The 25990-nt window shown below is 36.0% G+C and overlaps 1 protein-coding gene across 2 annotated transcripts in view; it reads left to right on the forward strand.

The window, feature by feature from the left end:
- CASD1 (CAS1 domain containing 1) overlaps nt 1-19895 on the forward strand; it is a 54825-nt gene extending 34930 nt beyond the window's left edge. For both annotated transcript variants that reach the window (XM_069587428.1, XM_069587429.1), the window contains 8 exons: nt 2637-2756; nt 4142-4298; nt 5696-5775; nt 8247-8348; nt 9282-9422; nt 10136-10213; nt 12240-12332; nt 18418-19895. In XM_069587428.1, coding sequence (XP_069443529.1) covers nt 2637-2756; nt 4142-4298; nt 5696-5775; nt 8247-8348; nt 9282-9422; nt 10136-10213; nt 12240-12332; nt 18418-18684 — 1038 coding nt within the window. In that variant the 3' untranslated portion in view covers nt 18685-19895. The remainder of the gene's footprint in view (nt 1-2636; nt 2757-4141; nt 4299-5695; nt 5776-8246; nt 8349-9281; nt 9423-10135; nt 10214-12239; nt 12333-18417) is intronic.
- Nucleotides 19896-25990: the final 6095 nt, after the last annotated feature.

Consider the following 25990-nt stretch of genomic DNA (forward strand, 5'->3'; position numbering starts at 1 on the left):
TGGGACAATCAAAGAAATTTGTATATGGATTGTATGTGGATGCTGTTATATTCATATTAAATTTCTTGGGTGTTATAATGGTAATACAGTCATGTAAGAAACTGTTCTTTCTTCGGTGATACTGACAGTTGCTGAAGTTTCTAGGGATGGTGTCATGTGGCAGCAACACGCTTTTTAAGTAGTTCAGCATAGTGAACAGGCGTGTGTTGCACTGTTCTCGCATCTTCTGTTGGCTTTATCTTTAAAAAGTCAAAAGTATCGTACAACATTGGCAATAATGCAGCATTGGTAGAGACTGGGCAAATTGTGATAGTGTTTAATTCCATTTAAATGGTTGCATTTCCTGTTTAAATATAACTTAAGTCTCAACATTGTAGGCCCAGACCCATCCTTGAAGGGGCTCAAAAGCATGTTTCATGGAGAGTGGTTTACGTAATTGGGAATGATTAGCCTCAGTTTGACCTCTGTTTATAAATGCTTACAGAGCAATCAGCTGTAAAAGTGATAAAGGGCATGCATGTGGCTCTAGAGCTAAGCTGTCCATTTTGGTGGCCACAGGTGGCCATTGAGCACTTGAAGTGCAGTCAGAATTGAGATGTTCTGAAATGTGAAATATGTATAAGATTAAGTATGACTCATTTTGATAAATGTATACAAAGTTCACAAACCTAGTATGTAAAAATATGAAATGTCTCAGTATATGTTGGCATGATATATTTTGGGTATATTGAGTTAAATAAAGTTTGTTTATTAAAATTAATTTCACCTATTTCTTTTAACTGTTTAAATGTCTGGCAGCCACACGAAAAATTTGCCACCTGGCTCACATTTTACTTCATTGCACAGCACTGTCCTAGAGAGCTTAAATTGGTAGCTTTTACATAGTTTGATTTCAGTTGTTCATGACGAGGAACTTTATAGCAGTTAATGACCATCTGAAAATGGAATGGATTGCCTTAAGAATTTGGATGTTTTCCACTATTAAAAGGTGCTCAAATACTTGAAGGAAATATTTTAAAGTGCAATCAAGAATAAAGTAAAGATACAGGTTTGGATTAGAATAGTTTTAAGTCTCTTTCAATCCTGTGTTCCCACCTTCATCCCCATGATTCTAATATGTTATACTTGCACTGAAAATTAGAAAGAACTAATGATGAAGAGCAATAAATAAAAAATCTGATATGTAGATATTTGTGCTAAAAGACCTCAAAGGAAGAAGAAATGACTTTCATCTGAGAGTAAAAGATTGGGAAATGTCACCAGGGCTCTTGAGAAGAATAGGATATGTATAAATGTGGTTAGGAGAACATTCCAGGGTAGAATGAGCAGGTAAACAAAGAAGAGGCGACAGAAAAACACAAGAAGGGCCAGTTTAGGAGACAGAGAATCTAAGTTTGGCTGAAGTGGAGGCTATATTGAAGGACTTACACTTTATTATAATCGGGGGTTTCCTTCCAGAAAAAAGTTATCCCTCAGAAAAGATAAAAGAAATGTTCAAGGATGCATTCAAGGATACATACAAAAGATGCATATGTTCAAGGCCTTATTAAATCTGTTTAAGGCATCTGCTCAGTTATTTTATCCTGCAAAGTATCACTTGGGGAAGAAACACTTGGCTAAAGTGGCCATAACCAGTGTTAATGCTGGATAATTACAGAAATGATCAGATGAGTCAATCAAATAGAAGCAAAAAAAAAAATGTTTACATAGATTTAGTAATTATTCATAAAAGAATAGCCTTTTATTACGAATGTTGGATGTCACTGAACAAGTCTTTTAAAGATCATTTTAAAAGGCAGCACACTACCTGTATTGCGAAATAGCGAATAGACAACTAAGGGACTAATGCGTCGTGAAGAGGTACAATGACAGTGGTTTAAGGTTAAGAGAATTTGGACTTGTAAATGAAATAATACTTCCAGTGACTCCCATAAAATATAGATGAGAAATGTATTCCATTCAGCTTGGACAGAAGTGAAGATGTGATGCTTTGAAAAATCATAGTAAAGATGAAACGTCAAAGGAGGGAAAAATAAAATTGTTTTATAAAAGATTAGGAGGGAAATAATATTTCTGAATTATGTTTGCATATATTTTTTAAATGTATAATTTTTGCTAAATAATAAGTAATCATGACAATTTTATTTATAAGTCTAAATTCCATATGTTTAAGGGGGCCAAAAATGTAGGATTTTGTTTGGTTTTTTAATCTTCTTATTGAGAAAATGTGAATTCCAGAGCAACCTCATGTTCAGCATATATGATGATTAATAATTGTGGATATCATATATTTAATTCAAATTGAATCAAGTGTGTAAAGCGCTTCACATTTATTGTCATTCATTTCTCACAAAACCCTTTGAGAAAGGAGAAGATACTTTCATTTTGCAGTTTAGAAAACTCTAAAGTCACATAACTGTTAGAACCAGAATTTGAATCTAGGTCTATCAGATTCCAGAGTCTGCTTTTTTTTTTTTAACCTCTGCTATGATGCCTAATTTTTGAGAATAAATCTATTCATTGTGCTAACACCGAATAATAATAATGCTCCATTATCTTGGTTAAATGTACTGGTTGTGATTATTTAGGTATAGTTAACGTCGACATGTATTTGACCTGTTTATTTTTCTCCACAGTTTTTGCCTGTGTACATGCACATTCGGGTTCTGGTTGCTGCGTATCTATTTCAGACAGGGTATGGGCATTTCTCATACTTTTGGGTCAAAGGAGACTTTGGAATCCATAGAGTATGTCAGGTAGGAATGCATTGTTATTCTTTTTCTTTCATTTCAACGTGCTTTTGTGCCTGACTGTTGAGAAGATATAAATATGGCCATGAATAATTTGAAGTAATTTGAATTTGTGAAATAGCGCTTTAAAGTTGTATTATTTCCATATTCTATGGTTAATAATTCAAAATAAGTAATTTATTACTGAGGGATGGAAAAACAATTTAGATGAATGTATAATAGATGCACACAGGGGAAAACATTGCTGAATCACTTTCAGTTCAGTTCAGTCACTCAGTCATGTCCGACTCTTTGTGACCCCATGAATCACAGCACGCCAGGCCCTCCTGTTTAGTTTGTAGAAACGTACAGTTACCTGGGATTGTTATAATATGCTGTGTTTTCTCTCTCTAAGAAGAGGATTAAGATTTATTAAGTTTCTACATTGTGTTAGGCACTTTGTAAACGTTATTCTATTTACCCTTCATTACAATCCTGAGTTATGATCTTTATGTTTACAGACAAGGACACTGAGTCTCAGAGAGGTTAAATAATTTGCCTAAGCTTCCCTGATAGCTCAGTTGCTAAAGAATCCGCCTTCAATGCAGGAGACCCTGGTTCAGCTCCTGGGTCAGGAAGATCCGCTGAAGGGATAGGCGACCCACTCCAGTATTCTTGGCCTCCCTTGTGGCTCAGCTGGTAAAGAATCTTCCTGCAATGTGGGATACTTGGGTTTGATCCCTGGGCTCAGAAGATCCCCTGGAGAAGGAATGACTACCCACTCCAGTATTCTAGCCTGGAGAATTCCATGGACTGTACAGTCCCTAGTGTCCCAAAGAGTCAGACATGACTGAGTGACTTTCACTTAAAAAGGTCACGTAGTAAGTGATAAAGCTCTAATATTAATCTGCTCAAATTCTGTGTTCTTTGACATCACACCATCTGAAATGACTGTTACGGAAGTCCCGAAGATACTTTTGTTTTTCAAAGACCCTTTTAAATTTGAGTAATATTATTTTGTATCTGTTAAAACTTTCAACTTAATACCAAATGGGATACATCAACATCAAATGGAGATCAAATGGACATTCTTTCATTGAGATAACCTAATCTTTGTTTATAAACTGTAGCTCTGGGAAGGAGGTTTATGATTCTTTTCCTGCATTTAACAAGCTGACACTTGTAGCCAGAGGACAGCTCAGGTTGGTGCTTTGCTGGGATCCAGTTAATAAAATGATGCATAAATGTTTTATGTTCAACTCTTTACAATAATTTTAGAACAAATATGATTTTTTAAGGATTAGCAAATAGTACTTGTACAGTTATGATTTTAGTCTTAAACATTTATACTCTGTCAGAGAGGATCTGTCTACTTTTCAAAGTGAAAACCATTTTCTTCTCCTTTTTAATAGGTCTTATTTCGTCTCAATTTCCTGGTAGTGGTGTTATGCATAGTAATGGATCGGCCTTATCAATTCTATTACTTTGTCCCCTTGGTCACTGTATGGTTCATGGTCATATACGTTACTTTAGCACTGTGGCCACAGATAATCCAAAAAAAAGCAAACGGTAAATATATTTTCTTACTAATGTTAATAAATATATTCTTCCAGTGCAAGTTTCTTTTTAGTTGCTAACGGCTGTTATTTTTATTGAGATGTATTGACAGTTTAAATTTATATGTAGCATTGATATTTTGAAAATTTGCTCTTAAATTATGTTTCTAGAAAGTTACGTGGTTCAAGTAGTATTAACAGTGAGGAATAATAGTTTGCATTTATATTATGTTTTCTCCTTTTAAACTTTCAAAGCCATTTTACATATCAGCTAGTACAGCCGTTTTCAAACTCTCTTGTATGGAGCCAGAATGGAGCGCACCAGAGGGCCACACATCCTGCTTCAGTCTTGGCATCTCTGGTTTACTTGATCCTGTGTCTGTGTGCGTGTGTGTGTGCGCATGTGCGTGTGTGTGTGTGTGTGTGTGTGTAGATTTTGAGTAGACATTCATTTGCAAAAAGGCTATTTGTGTCAGACAAGCTTAAAAATCACTACTATAGCTTATCTTCTAAACAACCCTTTAAGCAGTTATTATCAACCTGTTTTATGTTTAAGGAAACGTAAGTGCCCACAAGGTGTCATCTTCAAATTTTACATAGATAGGTCTGATGAATGTTCAAAGTAAGGTCACAGTCATTGATCCTAATGCTTTTCTCCATCAAGATCATGTCATTAAAATTAAACCTTGTTTGTTTTTTTGAAACAGAATTTTTTTTATCTTTAATAATGTCTTTTAGGTCTTTCAGTCAAATATTATATATCAAAAAAATATTTTCTGTCGACTTCTATTAATAATACCAAATAATTTTTCAGGAAAGAGTTAAGCTCCAGCCTTCAATGAAGTCCATTTGTGTCTTGGAGAGTCTCTGTAGTTTAATTCCTCAACACAAACCCTGCATATTTATAAAATGATAATCAATATGTATAAACTGTGAACACATAACTTAAAATATGCATACATTAAAGTGCATCTTATAGATTAAACTAATCCACTGGGAAGTTCTTAAGCTCCCTTCTTAAAACTGTAATGTTTCAGCAGTGTTACCAAAGTTATTAAACATGAGTGTTTGTTAGAATTACATTGAACCTGTTCCAAGTTTTGTTGTAACTTCCAATAATGAACAGTATAATTGAATCTGGGATGTATTTTCAAATGCATTTATAGTGGCTAAATATCAAGTATATGGGGTATCAGATCAATGTTGTAGCCTCGTTCCTAGTAAGGACGCTCCACCTTTTCTTCCTTTGTGTCCCACTTGTAATTTTAGATATATTTTGTGTATCCTGTAGGGAGCCTTAAATTATTATAAAGAACTATGCAGGGTATTAATATGTTAAATAGAGAGTATTTAACATGTTTTCTAATGTAAGTTTACATTTCTTAGTAAATTAAATATTTTCTCTCTTAGGAAATTGTTTGTGGCATTTTGGCTTACTGTTGAAACTAGCCTTCTTGCTGTTATGTATATGTTTTTTGGCATATTCTCAGGTTTGTATTGTCCTTTTTGGTTTATATTTTGTTATATTTTATTCTAAAGTTCAAATGTGTTAAAGTATGAGAGAAGAATCAGAGCTTTTCTTAAGCTTCACTTTTTAATGACTGTAATAAAAGTGTCACTCTGTAGTTGACTACTCAGTGTCGTTCTTTTGAGACCTATCTACTTTTGTTACCTCTGTTTTTGTTGGAAGAGCAATTTAAAGCTCTTCCTCTGGCAGTTGTTCGCAATCCATTTTACTTGACTTTGATCAATCAAACTTTTATTGAACGCCTCTCATAAGACACTGCTCAAAGTGAAGATCAAAATTCTCTTGACAGAATCTTCAGCTTGGTCTGTGCGTTATTCATGGCGTCCAAGTGCTACTTGACTTTTCCCATAACTTCATAGAGCAGAATTTCGGCTGTTGATAAAGCCAACTCAGGGGCAGAGTGGCTTGCTTGTATGTAGTATATCTCTAACCTTTTATCACCCTATTTTGATGGTTGAGATTTTCTTAACTCTTTTTGCAAGATGGCAAACTGCTACCTGCTGGTCTGTCTATCAGACAGACTTATTATTTGGGCAGCATGATATTTATAACAATAATTTAATTGCATTTAGTTGTGATATATTCTGTAGTTTACTGCCATCTCCAACACTGTCTTGTATTCAACTCTACCAGATGAAAATGCCATATGAGCATTGTGTGTATGTGTGTGTGTGTGTGTGTGTAAACTCCTATAGAGGGCTTTTGTTGTTTTTTTTTTTCTATAGGCTTTCCTGTTTATTTTCATTCTTAGAAATAAAGTATCTTATATCTGCCTGACTTTTAAGGTTTTTTTGCAGGAAATATGTAAAGTAATAAGTAAACAATAGTCAAATATTAAAGAAATAGCCAGTTAAGTGTCATACAGCTGCTGCTGCTGCTAAGTCGCTTCAGTCGTATCCGAGTCTGTGCGACCCCATAGACGGCAGCCCACCAGGCTCCCCCATCCCTGGGATTCTCCAGGCAAGAACAGTGGAGAGGGTTGCCATTTCCTTCTCTAATGCATAAAAGTGAAAAGTGAAAGTGAAGTCGCTCAGTCGTGTCTGACTCTTCGCGACCCCATGGACTGCAGCCCACCAGGCTTCTCTGTCCATGGGATTTTCTAGGCAAGAGTATTGGAGTGGGTTGCCATTGCCACTTGACAATTATTCATTAAAATTCCCAAGACTCCCTGGTTCATCTGAAGGAGGGAAAGGAAGACAGACCAAGAGTTCATAAAAAGAATTAAGATTTATCTTTGAAACAGTATTGACTACTGGATAAGAAAAAAAAGGAAATTGCCTAGTACAGCCCAGTGTGTTGTGCAAATGGGTGCTCATTAAATACTTGCTTATTGATTACATATAAATTTTGATGAGAAATAAACTTGATACATGATCTGTGGAATCCTGTATGTCTAATACATATCGGTGAAATAGAGAAATGTGATATAATAGGTATACACTTTATACTGCAGGTCTTGGTAATAATCATCCTGAGACATAGACCTTGATAGAACCTATTTTTATAAGTGACTAGCATTTTAAATTCTGTGACTAAATGGAGACTATTGCAATTTATTAAAATAATAAAGTTCTTCTGACCTAAAGATTTGGTATTACCTAAAACATAATACTCTTTTCATGTTTTACTTTGATTTTTTTATTAGCCTTTAAAAAACTGAAGTTACACAATTTTTTTTTAAATGCCATGGCATCATGTGTAATAATGGAGTTTCCATAATAGGGTTTGTTGTCATTCTTTAGTCTGGAAATTGAGTGTTTTGTTCTCTTTTTTGAAAGACTTCATTAATGTACAGAAATGTACCCAAGACTTCTGCCCCTTCATTCCCAGATTTTCCAGACTGTCAGATCAATAAGAAGGTACATTCACTAATGACCAGAGTAAAGTTGTAAGCTTTGTTTCAAAGTCTAATAATGGCATTTGGGTATAGTTGATTGAGGAAGGTGACTAATTCAGAGGATTCTTTTTAATTCATATGGTTCATTATAGATTGATTATTAAGGACATTACATAAAGAAAAACTATAACTTTAACCATCATCCTTTAGGTTATTGATACCATAGTGGCTGAAGTAATTTGTAGTTTTGTGTTTTGATCATTAAATAGTAGCTCTTTTGTACACTAGATTAAATGGAATAACTTTCCAATTACCAACTTGGGGTTTGTTTTGTTTTGTTTTTTGATTTTACAGTCTCAGTAGCCTTTCATGTGCTATGAAAGTAAGTTAACAAAAATGTTTTGTTATCTTTACTACCCATTAGTAAAATAAGTTTCTTTTCAAATGAAATGACATTTTGATATGAAATAAATAGAATTTTAAAATTATGAATGACCTTAATAAAATCTTAACTTCAGAAAATTACAGTTTATAATAGAATTCCAAAAGCCAGTATTGACTTATACCATCTTAATTTTCTGAATTCTTCTTCTCAGGGTGCATTTGAGAAGATCTTTTCTCTTTGGCCATTGTCCAAGTGTTTTGAACTGAAAGGCAATGTATATGAATGGTGGTTCAGATGGAGGTTAGACCGATATGTATGTATTTACCTTGTGCTCTTTTCCCATTTCAAATTATACTTTTAAAATTTACTTGGAAAAATGTAATCTGTTTTTATTTAGTTTTGAAATAAGGAAACATGTTGATTTGGTAAATCAAAGCAATCCAGCCCACCCTTTGGTTTTCTTTTATTTTTTAAATACTCTTTTATTTTTACACAGGTTATCTTAACATTTATTGTTATTGTTTTGATTCATCTGGTCTTTTAAAGATTATTATTTTTTGATTGAAATATACTTGATTTACAGTGTGTCAGTTTTTAAATGAAAATTCTTAAATGTTGGGAAAGGTTTAAAGTCAGGAGTATCATAGCAGTTTGGCAACATGTACCCAGGGCTTCTTGTTGTTCTTTAGTCTCTAAGTCGTGTCCGACTCTTTTGAGACCCCATAGACTGCAGCCCACCAGGCTCCTCTGTCCATGGGGTTTCCCAGGCAAGAATTACTGTGACTGAAAGTGGCACTCTCCATTCTTTTCTATGGCCAAGTAATGTTCCGTTGCATATATGTGCCACCTCTCTGCCCGTTCACCCACTGGTGGGTGTTTAGGTTGCTTCCATGTCCTGGCTGTTGTACATAGTGCTTCAGTGAACGCTGGGGTGCATGCATCTTTTCCAATTATGGTTTCATCCAGATATATAAAATGTCTTTATTTCTTTACTTGCTGCTGAGACTCCTTGAAGTAAGGCACCTTATCTTGTCATTGCAAGAGATGTTTGCTTGTCCATTGCAAATTGTTTCCAGTGATCATTGACTTGACCTCATTTCTTGATGTTTAGGTTCTTCATAGAAACTTTGGATCTTTAAGCTTTTAACCTATATACTTCTATACATATGGTACTCCTTTACCAAGTATATTTGCTATTTATTGAAAAGTAGCTATTTAAAACAGGTTTTCCCCCCTTATTTTTCAGGTAGTCTTTCATGGAATGTTGTTTGCTTTCATTTATCTGGCTTTGCAGAAGCGCCAAATACTTTCTGAAGGAAAGGGTGAACCTCTTTTTTCAAGCAAAATTTCAAATTTTCTATTATTTATTTCAGTAGTTTCTTTCTTGGTAAGTTTCACATGTAATCTTCTAAATTTCCAAAATCCCAAATGGTGCAGAAAATTAAGAGATAGGAATTTAATCATTTATTTTTAATAAATAAAATCTTTTACTTTTGAAATATCTCTTATTTTAAATTGAACATAAATTCTAAAGAGAATATAAACATATATGTGTTAAATATGAAGAATAACTTGAGATCTCAATGAAATAGGAATTTTAAAAGTTGTAATAAGTTTGGGAAAAAATATAAGCTATTTAACAGAAAGAGCCATCACTGCAGTATGATCACTATTTCTGGAAAAACACAGACTTACGCTCCTCTCTCTCTACTTTGTTATATTTGAGCTTGCCAAAATGAGAGAGGAGCAAACCTGTGTACAGTTTTTACTGAACTTTAATAGCACAGTGAAGTATAATGTTGGACTTCCCTGGCAGTGCAGTGGTTAGTACTTGGCCTTCCAATGCAGGAGGTGTGAGTTTGATCCTTGGTCAGGCAGCTAAGATCCCACATGGCTCCTGGCCAAAAAAGTCAAAACATGAGACAAAAGCAATATTGTAACAAATTCAATAAATGCTTTTAAAATGGTCCACATCCAAAAAAAAAAAGAAATATTAAAAAAAATTATGAAGTATGTTATAAAGAAACTTCTTAAAATTGAGTGCTGCCTTGTTAAGGCATAACTATTTTTGTGAAGTGATCCATAAATTTTTTGTTTTAGACCTATTCCATCTGGGCTAGCAGTTGTAAAAACAAAGCAGAGTGCAATGAACTCCACCCATCCGTTTCTGTGGTACAGGTAATTATCTTTATTTAGAGAAATTTTTCTTAATTTTTGATTAGAACAGGAGTCTTTAGAGACAACTTTTAAATTGAAATCTATTAAATGTAGTATATCTTTCTAAGCCCTACCTTCCTCTACTATAGTAGAGATACTAAAATCTGTTTTAAAGGGTGGTTATTAAATGTTATTATTAAATGTATAGAAATGATCGGTGTTTATCACTTGATAAGCACTTGGAAAATGTTCATTCATTTCTCCTGTTTTCTTTTTCATCATTTACTTATTCAGATTTCTTCATTTACTTGTTTCTGGCCTCACTTATTAGTGGCCTTCCGTGTGTTAAGAACCATGCTATAGGTCAGAAGTGCATGTAGTTCTGCCCTCAGAACTTACAGTCCAACAGGAATGTGGTTGAACATTTATTCATTTAACAGTTTCTAAAATTCAGTTAACAAGTCTTTGATACTTCTGTGTGCTAGCTATTATGCTGAGGGACGTAGTGACGACCAAAGCAGATGTGGTCCCTACCCTCACAGAGCCTGTATTCTTCAGCTGCAAATAGTAATCATATAATCACCAAGTAACCATGAACAGAAGTTCATGATGCTACAAGGGAATACGTAAGGGTATATGACCTAGTTGGAGTTGGAGTGAAGGTAGTTAGGGTTCAGAGACGGTTTCCCTGATAAAATTCCCTGGTGGTCCAGCAGTTAAGACTCGGATTCCACTGCAGGGGGTGCAGGTTTGATCTCTGGCCAGGGAAGTTCTGAATGCCGTAAGGTGCAGCCAAAGAGGGGTGGAAAAATTAAGCCAAGATTGGAGGAATGAAGGCAGGCAGTAAGAACTTAGGCCATGTGGGTAGAAAAGAGTTCCCATTCAGGGAACTTGAAGAAAGCCATTGGGGCTGGAGCTCAGAGAGCCAGAGTCTAAAGAAGTATGTGTAGTGACTGGGAGGTGGGCCGAGGCTGCTCAGCAGCCCAAATCAAATTTGCATTTTAGAGAGAGACCTGTGGTTGCAGGTAGGGCCTTGTGATTAGTGTGGTGACGGTTAAGTACAGGGCACTTTAGAACATTTGGGATTTCTTCCTAATCCATCTTGATGTCAGAGCAAGGTTCTTGGACAAAGTTGTGTCTAAGCCAAAGCCTAAAAACTGTATGGGTCAACAGGAAGGAACAGGGAGGATTTCTGGAGGATCTTCTTTTAGGTTTTACGTTCTCTTCAGTGAAGAAACTATCATCCATCTTAAACCTCTATATAGTCAGTAGAACCAAGCATATGACCAACTCTCCAAACACAATTGACAATGCTATGCTAAAAATTGTACTATATTAATATAGCATTTTCAGGACTTCTGCAGAAGTCATGCTTACAAGTAACACTTTGTATTTCGTATCTGATGTCATTTCTGTAGCAACATGAAAGGAAGGGGGCTGTTCCACTAACATGACACCAATTCAGAACAACGTAAGAGTAGCTAAGGGAGAGAGCGACTGCGCTTAGAAGAAGGCTAACATAAACCCTGCTGAGCCGTCGCTTTCACTCCTGGTCACTACATGCCACATACTCATCTTTCCTTAGTTACTTTTTCCCACATTTACGTTGCTGTCAGTAGAAGGAGCCTTGAAGAGAGCAGAAAGATGGGGGTGAGCAGCTCCCAGCAGAGTGAGTACTTTTTAGAAGCAAAATCATATCATGGAATTTTGTTAATTTTGATACATAAATATAGCATTTCTTTCTACACAAAGGTCCTCAAGGTGAGTTTATATTTTTTCTAGTAAAAATATATTTTTTCATATAAAATAAAACTGTCCAGCCATACAAAACCTGCCCTTGTTTGCACTATATAGAGCACATGCTCAGAAATCCAGTTTGAGTAGACTCTAGATCAGAAATAACTTGCAAATACTTCATCTATTGAGGAAAAAAAAAAAGTCTATGTATTAAGTTCAGGAACATAAAGAATAAAATTATCACTTGAAAGAAAGCAAAATTCTTTGAATAAGCAGATTATTAACATTTGCCTGTGTGTTTTTTCTTTAGATTTTAGCCTTCATCCTTATAAGGAATATCCCTGGGTATGCTCGTTCAGTTTACAGTTCATTTTTTGCTTGGTTTGGAAAAATTTCATTAGAGGTTAGTATATTAATATTTTGATCTGTCTTATACTACCCAGTGTTTTATGGAGCTGTGTATATAAATGTATATATAGATGTGTAACTGACTTTTTTTTTAAACCAAAGCTATTTTTATGAAATTATAGGCAAGAAACTTTGAACTTCAACAGCAGTATTGTAGAATGCTTTTAAAGTCTTATTTAAATGGCTAAATACAGATGACTTTCACATATTTATTTTGTCTTTCAAGTACAGCCAAGATGAAGAAATAGGAAGAGAAAAAAAATGAAATAGATACAAATGAAATTTGTAAATAGACATAAATGAAATCAAGCTGAGAGGATTTTGATTTGTTGTTTATTCATAATTAAATATTATATTGCTGGAATTTAGTTTATTGATGCTTATCATAATAAAATTCACTCTTATTGAAAGTTTGGGGCAAATTTTAAAACTCTTTATTTTGTGTGCAGTAACTAATATGAATTTATCCTCAAAATTAGTTTAAAGTAGGTATGAAATACATTCAGTGTATTCTGAGTTTTATTATTGAAATAGAACATTTTAAAATAGAATTCATTTAATCATAAAAGATACATTTTAGAGTTATAATATGTATTAAGTTGTCTTTAAAATGGGAAAGACTTCTGTGTGATTCAGTTACACATTCTTTTTCAGATTCTCTTCCCTCATAAGTTATTATAAGATATTAAGTATACTTCCTGTGCTATTTACTAGGTTCTTGTTGCTATCTGTTTTACATATAATAGTGTGTTAATCCCAACCTGCTAACTTATCACCTCCCCATTTTCCCGTTGGTAACTAACCATAAGTTTGTTTTCTGTATCTGTGAGTCTCTTTCTGTCTTGGAATTAAGTTCATTCGTTTTGTTTTGTTTGTAAGATTCTACGTGTGAGTGGTATCATATGATACTTGTCTTTGTCTGGCTTACTTCACTTAGTATGATAATTTCTGGGTCTGTCTATGTTGCTACAAATGGCATTATTGCATTCTTTCTTATGACTGATGTTCCATACACACATACCACATCTTCTTTATCCTTTCACCTGCCCATGGACATTTAGGTTGCTTCTGTGCCTTGGCGATTGTAAATAGTACTGCAGAGACTAGATATTTTTGAATTATCATTTTCTCCAGCTATATGCCAAAGTGGAATTATTGGATGATATGGAGACTTGAATGTGTATTCTGTTTTTTTTTAGTGTAATGTCCTGAAGGTATCATTTAAGTCGGACTATTCTATTGTATCATTTAGCATTTCTGTTGCCTTATTGATTTTCTCTCTCAGAGATCTGTCCACTAATGTGCCTGGGGTGTTAAAGGCTTCTAATTATTGTGTTCCGTCAGTTTCTCTCTTCATGTTTGTTAGTATCTCCTTGCAGTGGTCCTTGTATCATGATACAATATCCTTCTTTACCTTTCTTTATATCCTTTGTTTTAAAGTCTATCTTGTCTCATATGAGTATTGTGACTCTAGTCGTTTCTGTTTGCATGAAATATCTGTTTACATCCCCTCCCTTTTAATCTTTAAGTGTCCTTTGTCCTCAAGTGGGTCTTCTGAAGGCAGCATATTTTAGGCTTTTGTTTTTTTTAATCCAGTCTGCCACTGTGTGTCTTTTGATTGGAGCATTTAGTCCACTAACATTTAAAGTAATTATTGGTAGATATATTATTTATTGCCATTTTAAACCTTGCCTTCTTGTTGGTTTTATATTTCTTCTTTGTCTCTTTTTGTTTCTCCTTTTGTGGTTTGATGGTTTTCTTTTGTATTATACTCATGCTCTTTTCTTGGTTTCCATGAATCTGTTGTGTTTTGATTTGCTATTGCTCTGTTTTCAAGTATGTTAACTTCTTCCTATATCTGTTTGGTTTAGACTAGTAGTCATATAGGCTCACACACTTTCTAAAAAGTCTATATTTTCTTACTCTCCTCCCCCACATTTTATGATGTCCTCATTTACATCTTCATGTTCAACCTGTTGCTGTACATGTGGTCATCATTGCTTTCACAAAATTTTTAAGTTTTTTTTAAATCTTTCTACTGGCTTATTTAAGAGATGTACTTTTCAATTGTGATATTTTTCTTCCCTATAGATTCCTCTTTTCTATTTAGAGAAGACCTTTCAATATTTCCTTTAGGATAGGTTTAGTGTTGCCGTATTCTTTTAGTTTTTGCTTATCTGAGAAATTCTTTCTCTCTCCTTTTATTCTAAATTATAACCTTGCTAGGTAAAGTATCCTACACTACAGGATTTTGCCTTACAAGACTTTTAATATACCTTGCCACTTCCTTCTAACCTGCAGCATTTCTGTAGAGAAATTACCTGATAACTTTATAGGGGTTCCCTTGTAATTAACTCTCTGCTTTTCTGTTACAAGCCTTTAGAATCTTCTCTTTAACTTTTGCCATTTTAATTATGTCTTGAAATAGGTCTGTTTGGGTTCATCTTGTTTGGGACCGTTTGTACTTCCCGTACCTGAGATAGCTCTGCTTCCTTCTTTAGGTTTGGGCAATTTTTAAGCAATAATTTCTTCAAATACATTTTCAATCCCCTTTCTCTCTCTTCTCCTTCTGGGATCCCTACTTGTGGATCGGCATGCTTTATCTTAACCTATAAGTCTGTTACATTGCTTTCATTTTTTTTTTCCATTTGGCTTTCTCTCCACTATTCTAATTGGGTGATTTCCATTATCCTGTCTTCTAGATCACTTATTCTTTCTTCTGCATTATCCATTCTGCTCTTCATTGCAGTTAGTTCACCTTTTGTGTGTGCAAGTGAATTTTCTAATTTTTCTTGGCTTCTCCTCATAGCTTCTAGTCGCTTTTTACAGTAATTTGCATTTCTGTCCATGGCCTCTCTTCATTCCTTCAGTATTTACACTGTCTCCTCTTTAAACTCAGTATCTGTTAGACTGAAGAGGTCTGTTTTATTGCTTGTTCTTTCAGGGGAATTCTTTTCTTAATTTTAACTGGGAGTGGTTCCTCTGCTTCTTTATTTTGCATATTTCTCTTGCTGTCTGAGGTTAGAAGGAACAGTCATCTGCTATGGTCTTGGAGGTCTATTTTTCTGTAGGTGCGTCCCTATGTAGCCTGGGTGGGTTTAGTGTTTTTTGGTACAAGCGCTCTTTGTAGTACGGAGCCTGCCACTTCTTTGCTCAGTTACACTGGTCATTATCCTTCTGATAGGAGGTGTGACTTGTGACGGCCAGAGCCTGCACTGGAGACTGAACCGGGCCTCCTCCTGGCTCTGTAGTTGTCACTGCCCTATCAGGGGCAGAATCTGCTCCCTAGTTGTTGGCCTAGAGGCCCCCAGATGCTTTTCTGAGCTGCATTTCAGAGCTGCAGTGTGACGTAGGTGGCACTGGAGCTCTCCCGCCGGGACAGGAGCCACTGATTTTCCTTGCAGGAGCTGTGCGCCAGGGAGTGTGCTCTGTCGTGTCACCTTTCGCTTGTCAGGGCTCACAGAATGCAGTGTTGTTGGCACTGTCCTGGGCTCTGCCCCAATAGTGGGAATGTCAGCCATGGCCCTGGTGTCCCTGGAGTGTTGTCTCCACAAGGCCACCAGCGCAGGATCTGGGTCCACTCAGGTCCCAGGACCGCAGTACTCACGCCTCTGAATCCAGGGTGGAAGCTGTGGAGACATCTCATACCCTGGCCTAGCCCAGCCCTCATGCACGTGTACCCACAGAGCCCACAGCTGCTGAGGTCAGAGCCCTCCCAGCGGCAGAAGCACCTCTTGTCTACTTGTGTGTCCCACAGGTGCTGAATTTACAGAGCTGCCAGTGGAGGTGTTCCATCTCTCACACAGCTATGGGGAGAGAATTCAGTCCTGCTTCCTAAGTTGCTTGGCCTCTGGAGCTCAGCTGTGGTTTCAGCCCCGCTTCTGCATGTGGGCAACCCCCTGGCATCTGCTCCTGGGGCCTGCTGAGGTGGTGGTTGACACAGGAGTCTCCTGAAGCAGTGGCAGCTGGGGCACACTCTCCTGGAGGCGGAGGAGGCAAGCCATGGGCCAGCACATGGAGCAGGAGGCTGCTGTGGATGCCCCACCCTTCACACACCAGTTAACAGTGGCCCTTCGTTTCCATGGCAGGCCCATGCTTCTGCAAACACCCACCGTTACAGCCACACCACACTCCAGCTCCTCAGGCTGTCTCCGTGCGTTCAGCACCAGTCTTTTCCCCAGGTCTGCCTCGTAGTAGTTTTGATTTGCATTTTTCTGGTAATTAGCGATGTTCAACACCTTTTCATGTACTTTTTGGCCCTCTGTATGTCTTCTTTGGAGAAGCATCTATTAGAGCTTCTGCCTTTTTTTGACTGAGTTGTTTGTGGGATTTTTTAAAAAATTATATTGGAATATAGTTGATTTACCATGTTGTGGTAGTTTCAGGTATACAGCAAAATGAATCAGGTATACAGTCTTTTAGAGTAGATTCTTTTCCCACATAGGTCATTGTAGAGTGTTGAGTAGAGTTCCACTATATAGTAGTTAATTGCTGTCTGTTTTATATGGAGTAGTGTATATAGGTCAGCCCCAATCTTCCAGTTTATCCCTACACCCTCTTTACCCCCTGGTAACCATACATTTGTTTTCTGCATCTGCAGCTCTGTCTCCATCTTATACATAGGTTTGTTCTATATGGAATCTCTTCGGCCTCTCCTTCGCTCAGTATCAATCCGTCTGTGCCCACCCATGTTGCAGCAGCCGGTGCTGCTCCATCCTTTGATATGGCTGAGTCATGCTCCATTGCGGATATGCACCGCATCTTCTTTGCCCATTCCTCTGCTGGACGTCTAGGCTGCTTCCGTGTCCTGGCTCTTGTAAATAGTGCTGAATATTGGTGTGCATGTATCTTTTCAAATTGTGGTTTTCTCTGGGTCTATGCTCAGGAATGGGATTGCTGGATCATATGGCAACTCTGTTTTTAGTTTTTTAAGAAACCTTCGTACTTCCTCCATAGTGGCTGTACCCAGTTTACAGTGTAGGGGAGTTCACCTTTCTCCATACTCTCTCCAGCACTTATTGTTTACAGATTTTTTTTGATGATGGCCATTCTGACTGTTGTGAGGTGATACCTCATGGTAGTTTTGATTTGCATTTCTCCAATAATTAGTGATGTTGAACATCTTTTCATGTGTTTTTTAGCCAGCTGTATATCTTCTTTGGAGAAATGTCTGTTTAGATCTTCTGCCTGTGTTTTGATTGGTTTGCTTTTTGATACTGAGCTGCATGAGCTGTTTGTATATTTTGGAGATTAATCCCTTGTCAGTTGCTTCATTTGCAAATATTTTCTCCAATTCTGTAGGTTGTCTTTTCATTTTGGGTATGGTTTCCTTTGCTGTACAACAGCTCTTAAGTTTAGTTAGGTCGTATTTGTTTATTTTTGTTTCTATTTTCATTACTATAGGAGGTGGATTGAAAAAGATCTTGCTGTGGTTTATGTCAAAGTGTTTTTGCTGTGTTTTCCTACAAGAATTTTATAGTGTCAGATCTTACGTTTAGGCCTTTAATCTGTTTTGAGTCTATTTTTGTGTTCTAATTTCATCCTTGTACATGGAGCTGTCCAGAGTTCCAGCACCACTTACCGAGGAGGCTCTCTTCTCTCCATCGTGTTTTCTTGCCTCCTCTGTCTTGGATCAGGTGACGGTAGGTGTGGGTTCGCCGCTGGGCTTTCTGGCTTGTTCCGCGGATCCATATTTCTGGTTTTGTGCCACTGTCCTGTTATTTTTGTGCCAGTGTCATGCTGTTTTGATTATTGTAGCTTTGTAGTATAGTCTGGAATCAGGGAGCCTGATTCTCCAGTTCCATTTCTCTTAAGATTACTGTGTCTGTTTGGGGTCTTTTGTGTTTTGATAAAATTTTTAAGATCTTTTTTTGTTCTAGATCTGCAAAAAAAAATTGCATTGGTAACTTGATAGGTATTGCATTGAATCTGTAGTTTAATTTATGGTATAGGCATTTTGACAATAGATTTTCAAGGCCAATAGTGAAATAATTATGCTATCATGTGTTTTAATTAGGAAAATCTATAATATATTTATGGACTTCCTGAAAATACCTAACTCGAAATATTTTTCCTTCCAGCTGTTTATTTGCCAATATCACATATGGCTGGCAGCAGACACAAGGGGTATCTTGGTCCTCATACCTGGAAACCCTATGCTCAACATTATTGTCAGCACTTTCATATTTGTTTGTGTGGCACATGAAATTTCTCAGATCACTAATGATCTTGCACAGATTATTATTCCTAAAGATAACTCATCTCTGTTGAAAAGATTGGCATGTATAGCTGCATTTTTTTGTGGACTCCTCATCTTATCATCCATTCAAGATAAATCAAGACATTAGGATTCTAAGAACTTAAAACTCTTCAGATTAACTTTGAGTCTACCTAGAGGAGAACAGCATCTATCTGGAGATGTATTGTAAATGTATATGTAAATAAAATTTGTCTGGCAAGAAGATAGCTCAGTGACATCTGTTGAACATGTGTGGTTGTATATTTTGGAAATGTACATATACAGTGTGAAATACTGAAGAAAACTGAAGCAGAGTGCATTGTATAGGATTGCATGTGAAAAGTCTTTCCTACTGGATCTGCATTTCCACTTATAAGTGATTTTAAGTTAACATATGAAGGAGGGAAATAATTACCTTTCCAGTAAAAAATACAGATAATTTAATTAGCTTAGTAACACCACTGAGTGTTTTGATATTTACTAAATTTATGGTAATAAAAATTATATGCACCTATATTCATCATTGAACTTCCTACTTCATCGAAAACTTTCTTACTCAAGAAAGATTGCAGTGTTGTTTCCTTATATGTGCAATGATGTGGAATGACAAACTATCTTTTATTGTTCATGTTCTGATATTATGTTTCCTGATATGATTTTTCTTCCTAACTGTGGTTTTCAGGTATATAAGCCTAAAATCTTTGTACACTTTGTCCCAGAGTTGTTCTAGGCTCGATGACAGGGTTTTGTCATTGATGCTATTGTAGCTTTTTATAAAAAGGCCAAATTTTCTTTCCAGTCCAAATAGGCACCTGTTTCCTTTCCTTAAGCTGCACCAGTGTAATGCCAGTTACCCTGTGGATGCACCAGATATGCTTTCCCCCATCTAATTAGTTTTTGTATATTATTTCCAATGTTTGGAAGCTCTTTATAACATTTTGGTATTTCCTATTACTCCCTCCTATTTTTTAAAAAAATATTTATCAATCTAAATGTGTGCAGTGTAGTAAAGATTCAAGATATGTTTGAGATGTATAAGTAGAATTTTAAGTAAACTGGTCACCTTGGGCAATGTTTGTTTTTGGTTCTGTTACAGGCTTAACTGTTAGAGGTATAAATTTATTTATCTGTTGTACAGATTTGATTATAGATTTTAATGTTTTAAAAATTGCACTTGTTTGCTGTTACTGAATATGGGGTAAAATATTTTTTGTTTGTGGTATATGAAAATATGGAATAATTTAAACAGTAAATAAACATTCTGTGGATGCTTATTTTTGTATTGTAAAGTATCAATTAAACTATGTGGTTTTTTTAAAAGCTGGATCCATTAATGATTGGTTCAAATGTCTTATAATTCATTTCCTCAGTTTAAATTTACTTTTTTAACCTCTGAGCATATATGGGTAAGTCACAGTGATAGTTAAAGAATAATTTAGTTATCAGTGCTTTAGAGGATAATCTGCCCTTTCTACTCATGAGTTAAAACATTGTTTTATTAGTAATGTTACTTGAAGATTTAAAAATTGGAGTATTTCTTTAGCACTGGATTTATGTGCTAATGATATATTTCCATTAATTGAGTAGTGTCTCTCAAACAGATGTGTGTTCTTTCTTTTTCTCTCTTCTTCTGCCCTTACTTAGTCTTTTGACATTTCCCAGATAGACAATTGTAATGATTCATTGCTCTGCTCCCTAGACCACAGGCTTATAAGTAGAGAATAGTATAGTTATAAATCAAAAACTTCCAAGTACTGTGATCACATCATTCTTGCTAGTGTGGCTTGCCAGTGGGTAGAGTGCATTTTAATTTAGCTTGTAAGTTTTATCACCTGAGAAAGATTCTTCCTGATGAAACAACTGAAAAAAAATGATGACCAATATTTGTTTTTTAGAAGCATTTATATCTTCTAATAGTGATACCCAAGTGAATATAAGTTTTCTTCCCTATTTGAACTCAAGCCTAAAACTTAACTGGTGAGCCATATTTCGTCACATGTTTTCATTTAATGTATATATAAAATAAAACAGTGACAGATAAAAATTTTTTAAATTACATTTGTAATTGAAATATTCTATTTGTATTTGATTTTTTTAATGAGTCTTTACTGAGAAGAGGCTGTTGTGCTCTGAGCTGCCACAATGTTAGCATCTATGTATGGTATATTTTAATATTTTTTTCTGCATTGACTCACATAATGATTGTATGCGTTACTCAATCATACCATTCTTCAGAGAAAGATGTTTAACAGAATATTTAGATATGCTAAAATTTAGAGAAAATCACAGGTTCTGTGAAACTCAGAATTTCTATAAATTACATCACATTGAAAAATCTGTCCTCTGGCTTCAAAAGGCACTTGCCTTACTCAGTCTACCCCAGTCCTCCCCTGTTGCCTTTGTCAAACCTTCCCATTTGTATGAATAGCCAAAATAGCATTAAAAATTCAGAGCCTTGTGATACACCATATTAACAAATAGAAAGATTAAAACCATGTGATAATCTCAATAGATGCAGAAAAAGCCTTTGACAAAATTCAGCACCCATTTATGATTAAAGCTGTTCAAAACATGGACATAGAAAGACCCTACCTCAACATAGTAAAGACCATATGTGATAAGCCTACAGCAAACATTATTCTCAGTGGTGAAAAACTGAAAGCATTTTCCCTAAGATCAGGAACAAGACAAGGGTGTCCACCTTCCCTACTATTTTTCAACATAGTTCTGGAAGTCTTAGTTACAGCAATCAGAGAACAAAAAGAAAAGAAATCCAGATTGGAAAAGAAGTAAAGCTCTCACTGTTTGCAGATGACATGATACTGTACATAGAAAACCTGAACGACAATATCAGAAAATTACTAGAGCTAATCAGTGAATTTAGCAAAGTTTCAGGATACAAAATCAATACACAGAAACCACCTGCATTTCTATACACTAACAATGAAAAATCAGAAAGAGAAATTAAGGAATCAATCCCATTCACCATTGCAACAAAAAGAAATATCTAGGAATAAACTTGCCTAAGGAGACAAAAGAACTGTACACAGAAAATTATAAGACACTAATGAAAGAAATCAAAGATGACATAAACAGATGGAGAGAGATCCCATGTTCCTGGTTAGGAAGAATCAATATTGTGAAAATGATTATACTACCAAATGCAATCTGCAGGTTCAATGTGATCCCTATCAAATTACCAATGACATTTTTCACAGAACTAGAACAACAAATTTTACAATTCATACAGAAACACAAAAGACCTTGAATAGCCAAAGCTGTCTTCAGAAAGAAGAATGGAACTGGGGGAGTCAACCACCCTGACTTCAAATTATACTACAAAGCTACAGTCGTCAAGACAATATGGTACTGGCACAAAAACAGAAATATAGAACAATGGAACAAGACAAAGCCAAGAAATAAACCCATGCACCTAGGGGTACCTTATTTTTGACAAAGTAGTCAAGAATATACAATGGGGCCGAGACAGCCTCTTCAATAAGTGGTGCTGGGGAAACTGGACAGCTATATGTAAAATAACTTTGAACACTTCATAACACCATACACAAAGATAAACTCAAAATGGGTTAAAGACCTAAATGTAAGACCAGAAACTATAAAACTCTTGGAGGAAAATGTAGGCAGAACACTCAAAGCAAGATCCTCTATGACCCATCTCCTAGAGTAAAAGAAATAAACAAGTGGGACCTGGTTAAACTTAAAAGCTTTTACACAGAAAAGGAAGCTATAAGTGAGGTGAAAAGACAACCCTCAGAATGGGAGACAATGATAGCAAATGGAACAACTGACAAAGGATTAATTTCCAAAATATACAAGCAGCTCATAGAATTCAATCCCAGAAAAACAAACACATTTCTCCAAAGAAGACAGGTGGTTAACAAACACATGAAAAAACACTCAACATCACTCATTAGAGAAATGCAAATCAAAACTACAATGAGATATCACCTCACACCAGTCAGAATGGCCATCATCAAAAAGTCAACAAGCAATAAATGCTGGAGAGGGTGTGGGGAAAAGGGACTGCTCTTGCACTGTTGGTGGGAATATAAATTGATATAGCCACTATTGAAGACGGTATGGAGATTCCTTTAAAAGGTAGGAATAAAACTACCATATGACCCAGCAATCCCACTGTTAGGCATATACCCTGAAGAAACCAAAAATTTAAAAGACACATGTATCCCATTGTTCATCGCAGCACTATTGACAATAGAACATGGAAGCAACCTAGATGTCCATCGACAGTTGAGTGGATAAAGAAGTCCTGGTACATACACACAGTGGAATATTACTCAGCCATAAAAAGGAACACCTTAGAGTCAGTTCTAATGAGGTGGATGAACCTAGAACCTATTATACAGAGTGAAGTAAGTCAGAAAGAAATATCGTATTCTAATGCAAGTATGCAGAATCTAGAAAAACGGTACTGAAGAATTTACTGACAGGGCAGCAGTGGAGAAACACACAGAGAATAGGCTTATGGACATGGGGAGGGGAGGAGAGGGTGAGCTGTATGGAACAAGTAGCATGGAAGCTTACATTACCACATGTAAAATAGACAGCCAACGGGAATTTGCTATGTGGCTCAGGAAACTCAAACAGGGGCTCTGTATCAGCACAGAGGGGTGGGATGAGAGGGAGATGGGAGGGAGGTTCAAAAGGGAGAGGATATATGTATACCTGTGGCTGATTCATGTTAAGGTTTGACAGAAAACAAAATTCGATAAAGCAATTATCATTCAATAAAAAAATAAATTATTAAAAATATTCAGAGCCTTCACATAAAACCATTCACTGTACCTATGAAGTGAATCCTATTACTGTAGGTGCTAGTATAATACAACATTTCTACCCTACCATTCCATTGTAAGACAAGTTGCCAGTTAAAATATTTTAAATGGGTGAATATTATTTCAAATGTTAGGAGGCTTTTAACCATTGTAAAATTAAGTTTAACAATAAGCATATATATGTTTGATTATTATATTTTTTAACTAGATTGTAAAAAATATTCAATATATGTGTGAACTATTAAGCCTATTAAATAACCATAGGACCTAGAGTAGAACCTTCATAAAACAGACTTAATAAAAGACAGTTTGTCAAGGAACATGCAACTTCTAAGAGAATGCCTCTTCCGCTGCAGATGGATACAAATGGGAGGGACAATCTAGTAAGCTTGAGAGCCAAATTGGAATTTTTTTTGTTTAGCAGTATTAAATCATTAGTACACTATCATTTTGACCTACAAAATGGGACTCAACAGCTTCTCTTGATTAAAACAACTTGGATAGTTACCTGCAGAATTGATTTTGACACCAAATTCTAAATACTCACACTCACACTTTAAATCCATTCTGATATTTTAATGAAATCCCTTCTAGTGCCCTATATACTATACATTAGAATGATAAGACTTGCTTAAAAGTTAGATTGATAAGGTAGTATAAGTAAGAGGCTATTTTCTAAGAGTAGAGTTGAATATATTATGAGGTATAAATTATCTAATAGATTAAGAAATAAGATTTAAATTTCTGTGCTTAAAAATACTTCCAAACGAAAGTCCAGGACCAGATGGCTTTACAGGTGAATTGTATGAAACATTTAGAAAAGCATTAACACCCTGACATCAAAACTAAACAAAGATACCACCAAAGAAAGAAAATTACAGGCCAGTATCACTGATCAACATACAGGCAAAAATCCTCAACAAAATCCTAGCAAACCAAATCCACCAACACATTAAAAGGAACATACACCATGAGCAAGTAGGATTTATCCAAGAAATGCAAGGATTCTTCAATATCTGCAAATCAGTCAGTGTGATACACCATATTAACAAATTGAAGAATAAAAACCATACGATCATCTCAATAGATGCAGAAAAAACTTTGACAAAACTCAATACGCATTTATGATAAAAACTCTCCAGAATGTGGGCATAAAGGGAACTTAATATAATAAAGACCATATACAACAAACCCACAGCTAGCATCATTCTCAGTGGTGAAAAGCAGAAAGCATTCCCTCTAAGACTAGGAACAAGACAAGAATGTCTATTCCCTGCCACTTTTTTTCAACATATTTGGAAGTTTTAGCAACAGCAATTCAAGAAGAAAGACAAAATGGATCCAAATTTAAAAGTTAAAACTCAATGTTTTTATACAAAATTTTATGAAAAATTATTTATGAAACACTTTTTAAAATGCCATTCTAAAGTATAAAAATGGAGTAGATCAACATTTTAAAAGGAAAAGCTTGCCTGGAAGTGATTGTCATGTGCAGGCAAAATCTTCATATTTTGAAATTCAGCTGATTGTATTATCATTTACTTCACTAATACCTGGGCTTCCCAGGTGGCACTAGTGGTGAAGTATCCACCTACCAATGCAGGGGGTGCAGGTTCTGTCCCTGGGTCGGGGAGATCCCCTGGAGGAGGCTATGGCAACCCACTCCAGTATTCTTGCCTGGAGAATGCCATGGACAGAGGAGCATGGTGGGCTGCAGTCCGTAGGGTCACAAAGAGTTGGACAAGACTGAAGCGACTTAGCATGCACGCACTAATACCTAGTGGTCCTATTCCATAGAAGATATTTGAGAGAATTGTCTTTTAATTTTATTTCTTGTTGGCTATGCTGGGTCTTCAGCGCTTCCCTGGGGCTTTTATCTAGCTGGGTGAGTGGGGACTACTCTCCCGTGCCGTGTGTGGACTTCTCATTGTGCTGGCTTCTCTCACTATGCCTCCCAGACTCAGTAGTTGGGGCTCACAGGCTTAGTTGCCCCACGGCATGTGAAATCTTCCCAGACCAGGTGTTGAACCCAAGTCCCTTAAATTGGCTCACGGATTCCTAAGCACTGGACCATCAAGGAAGTCCCTTGAGAGAATTTTTTAATAATGAAAATTGCTAAAAAGGATCATAAAAGTATTGTTTTTTTTTAATTCTACAGCTACCACAGATGGATTATTTAATTTTTTAAATCTCCACTGCCAAAATAATAAACCAGAACTTAGCTGATTGTGAAAGTTCTCCATGTTTATCTCTTAATATGAGTTCCAGCCAGACCAGTCTTACTGTTCCCCAAATGTACTATTCCTTAGTCCCCACTCTCTCATCCACCTAAATCCAAATTTTTTAACATAGAATTTAAACTCCACATCCTCTGTGAAACCAACAGTTTATATTCTTTTCAACTATTCTAGCATTAATTACCTGGTTCCATTATATTGTCCTTTTTTTCCCCACTCCTTCAGTAAGATTGCAACTCCAGTGTCAAGATGGATATAGTCATGTGCTATACACAGAGCAGGTCTAGAAATTCTTGGCCATCAGTTAAGGAGTTCTGGTTTTACTTCTGCCATCTTAAAAACAAAATTCCTCTCATCTCTAGCA

Source organism: Ovis canadensis, chromosome 4 (genome assembly GCF_042477335.2).
Source record: "Ovis canadensis isolate MfBH-ARS-UI-01 breed Bighorn chromosome 4, ARS-UI_OviCan_v2, whole genome shotgun sequence".
Classification (NCBI taxonomy): Eukaryota; Metazoa; Chordata; class Mammalia; order Artiodactyla; family Bovidae; genus Ovis; species Ovis canadensis.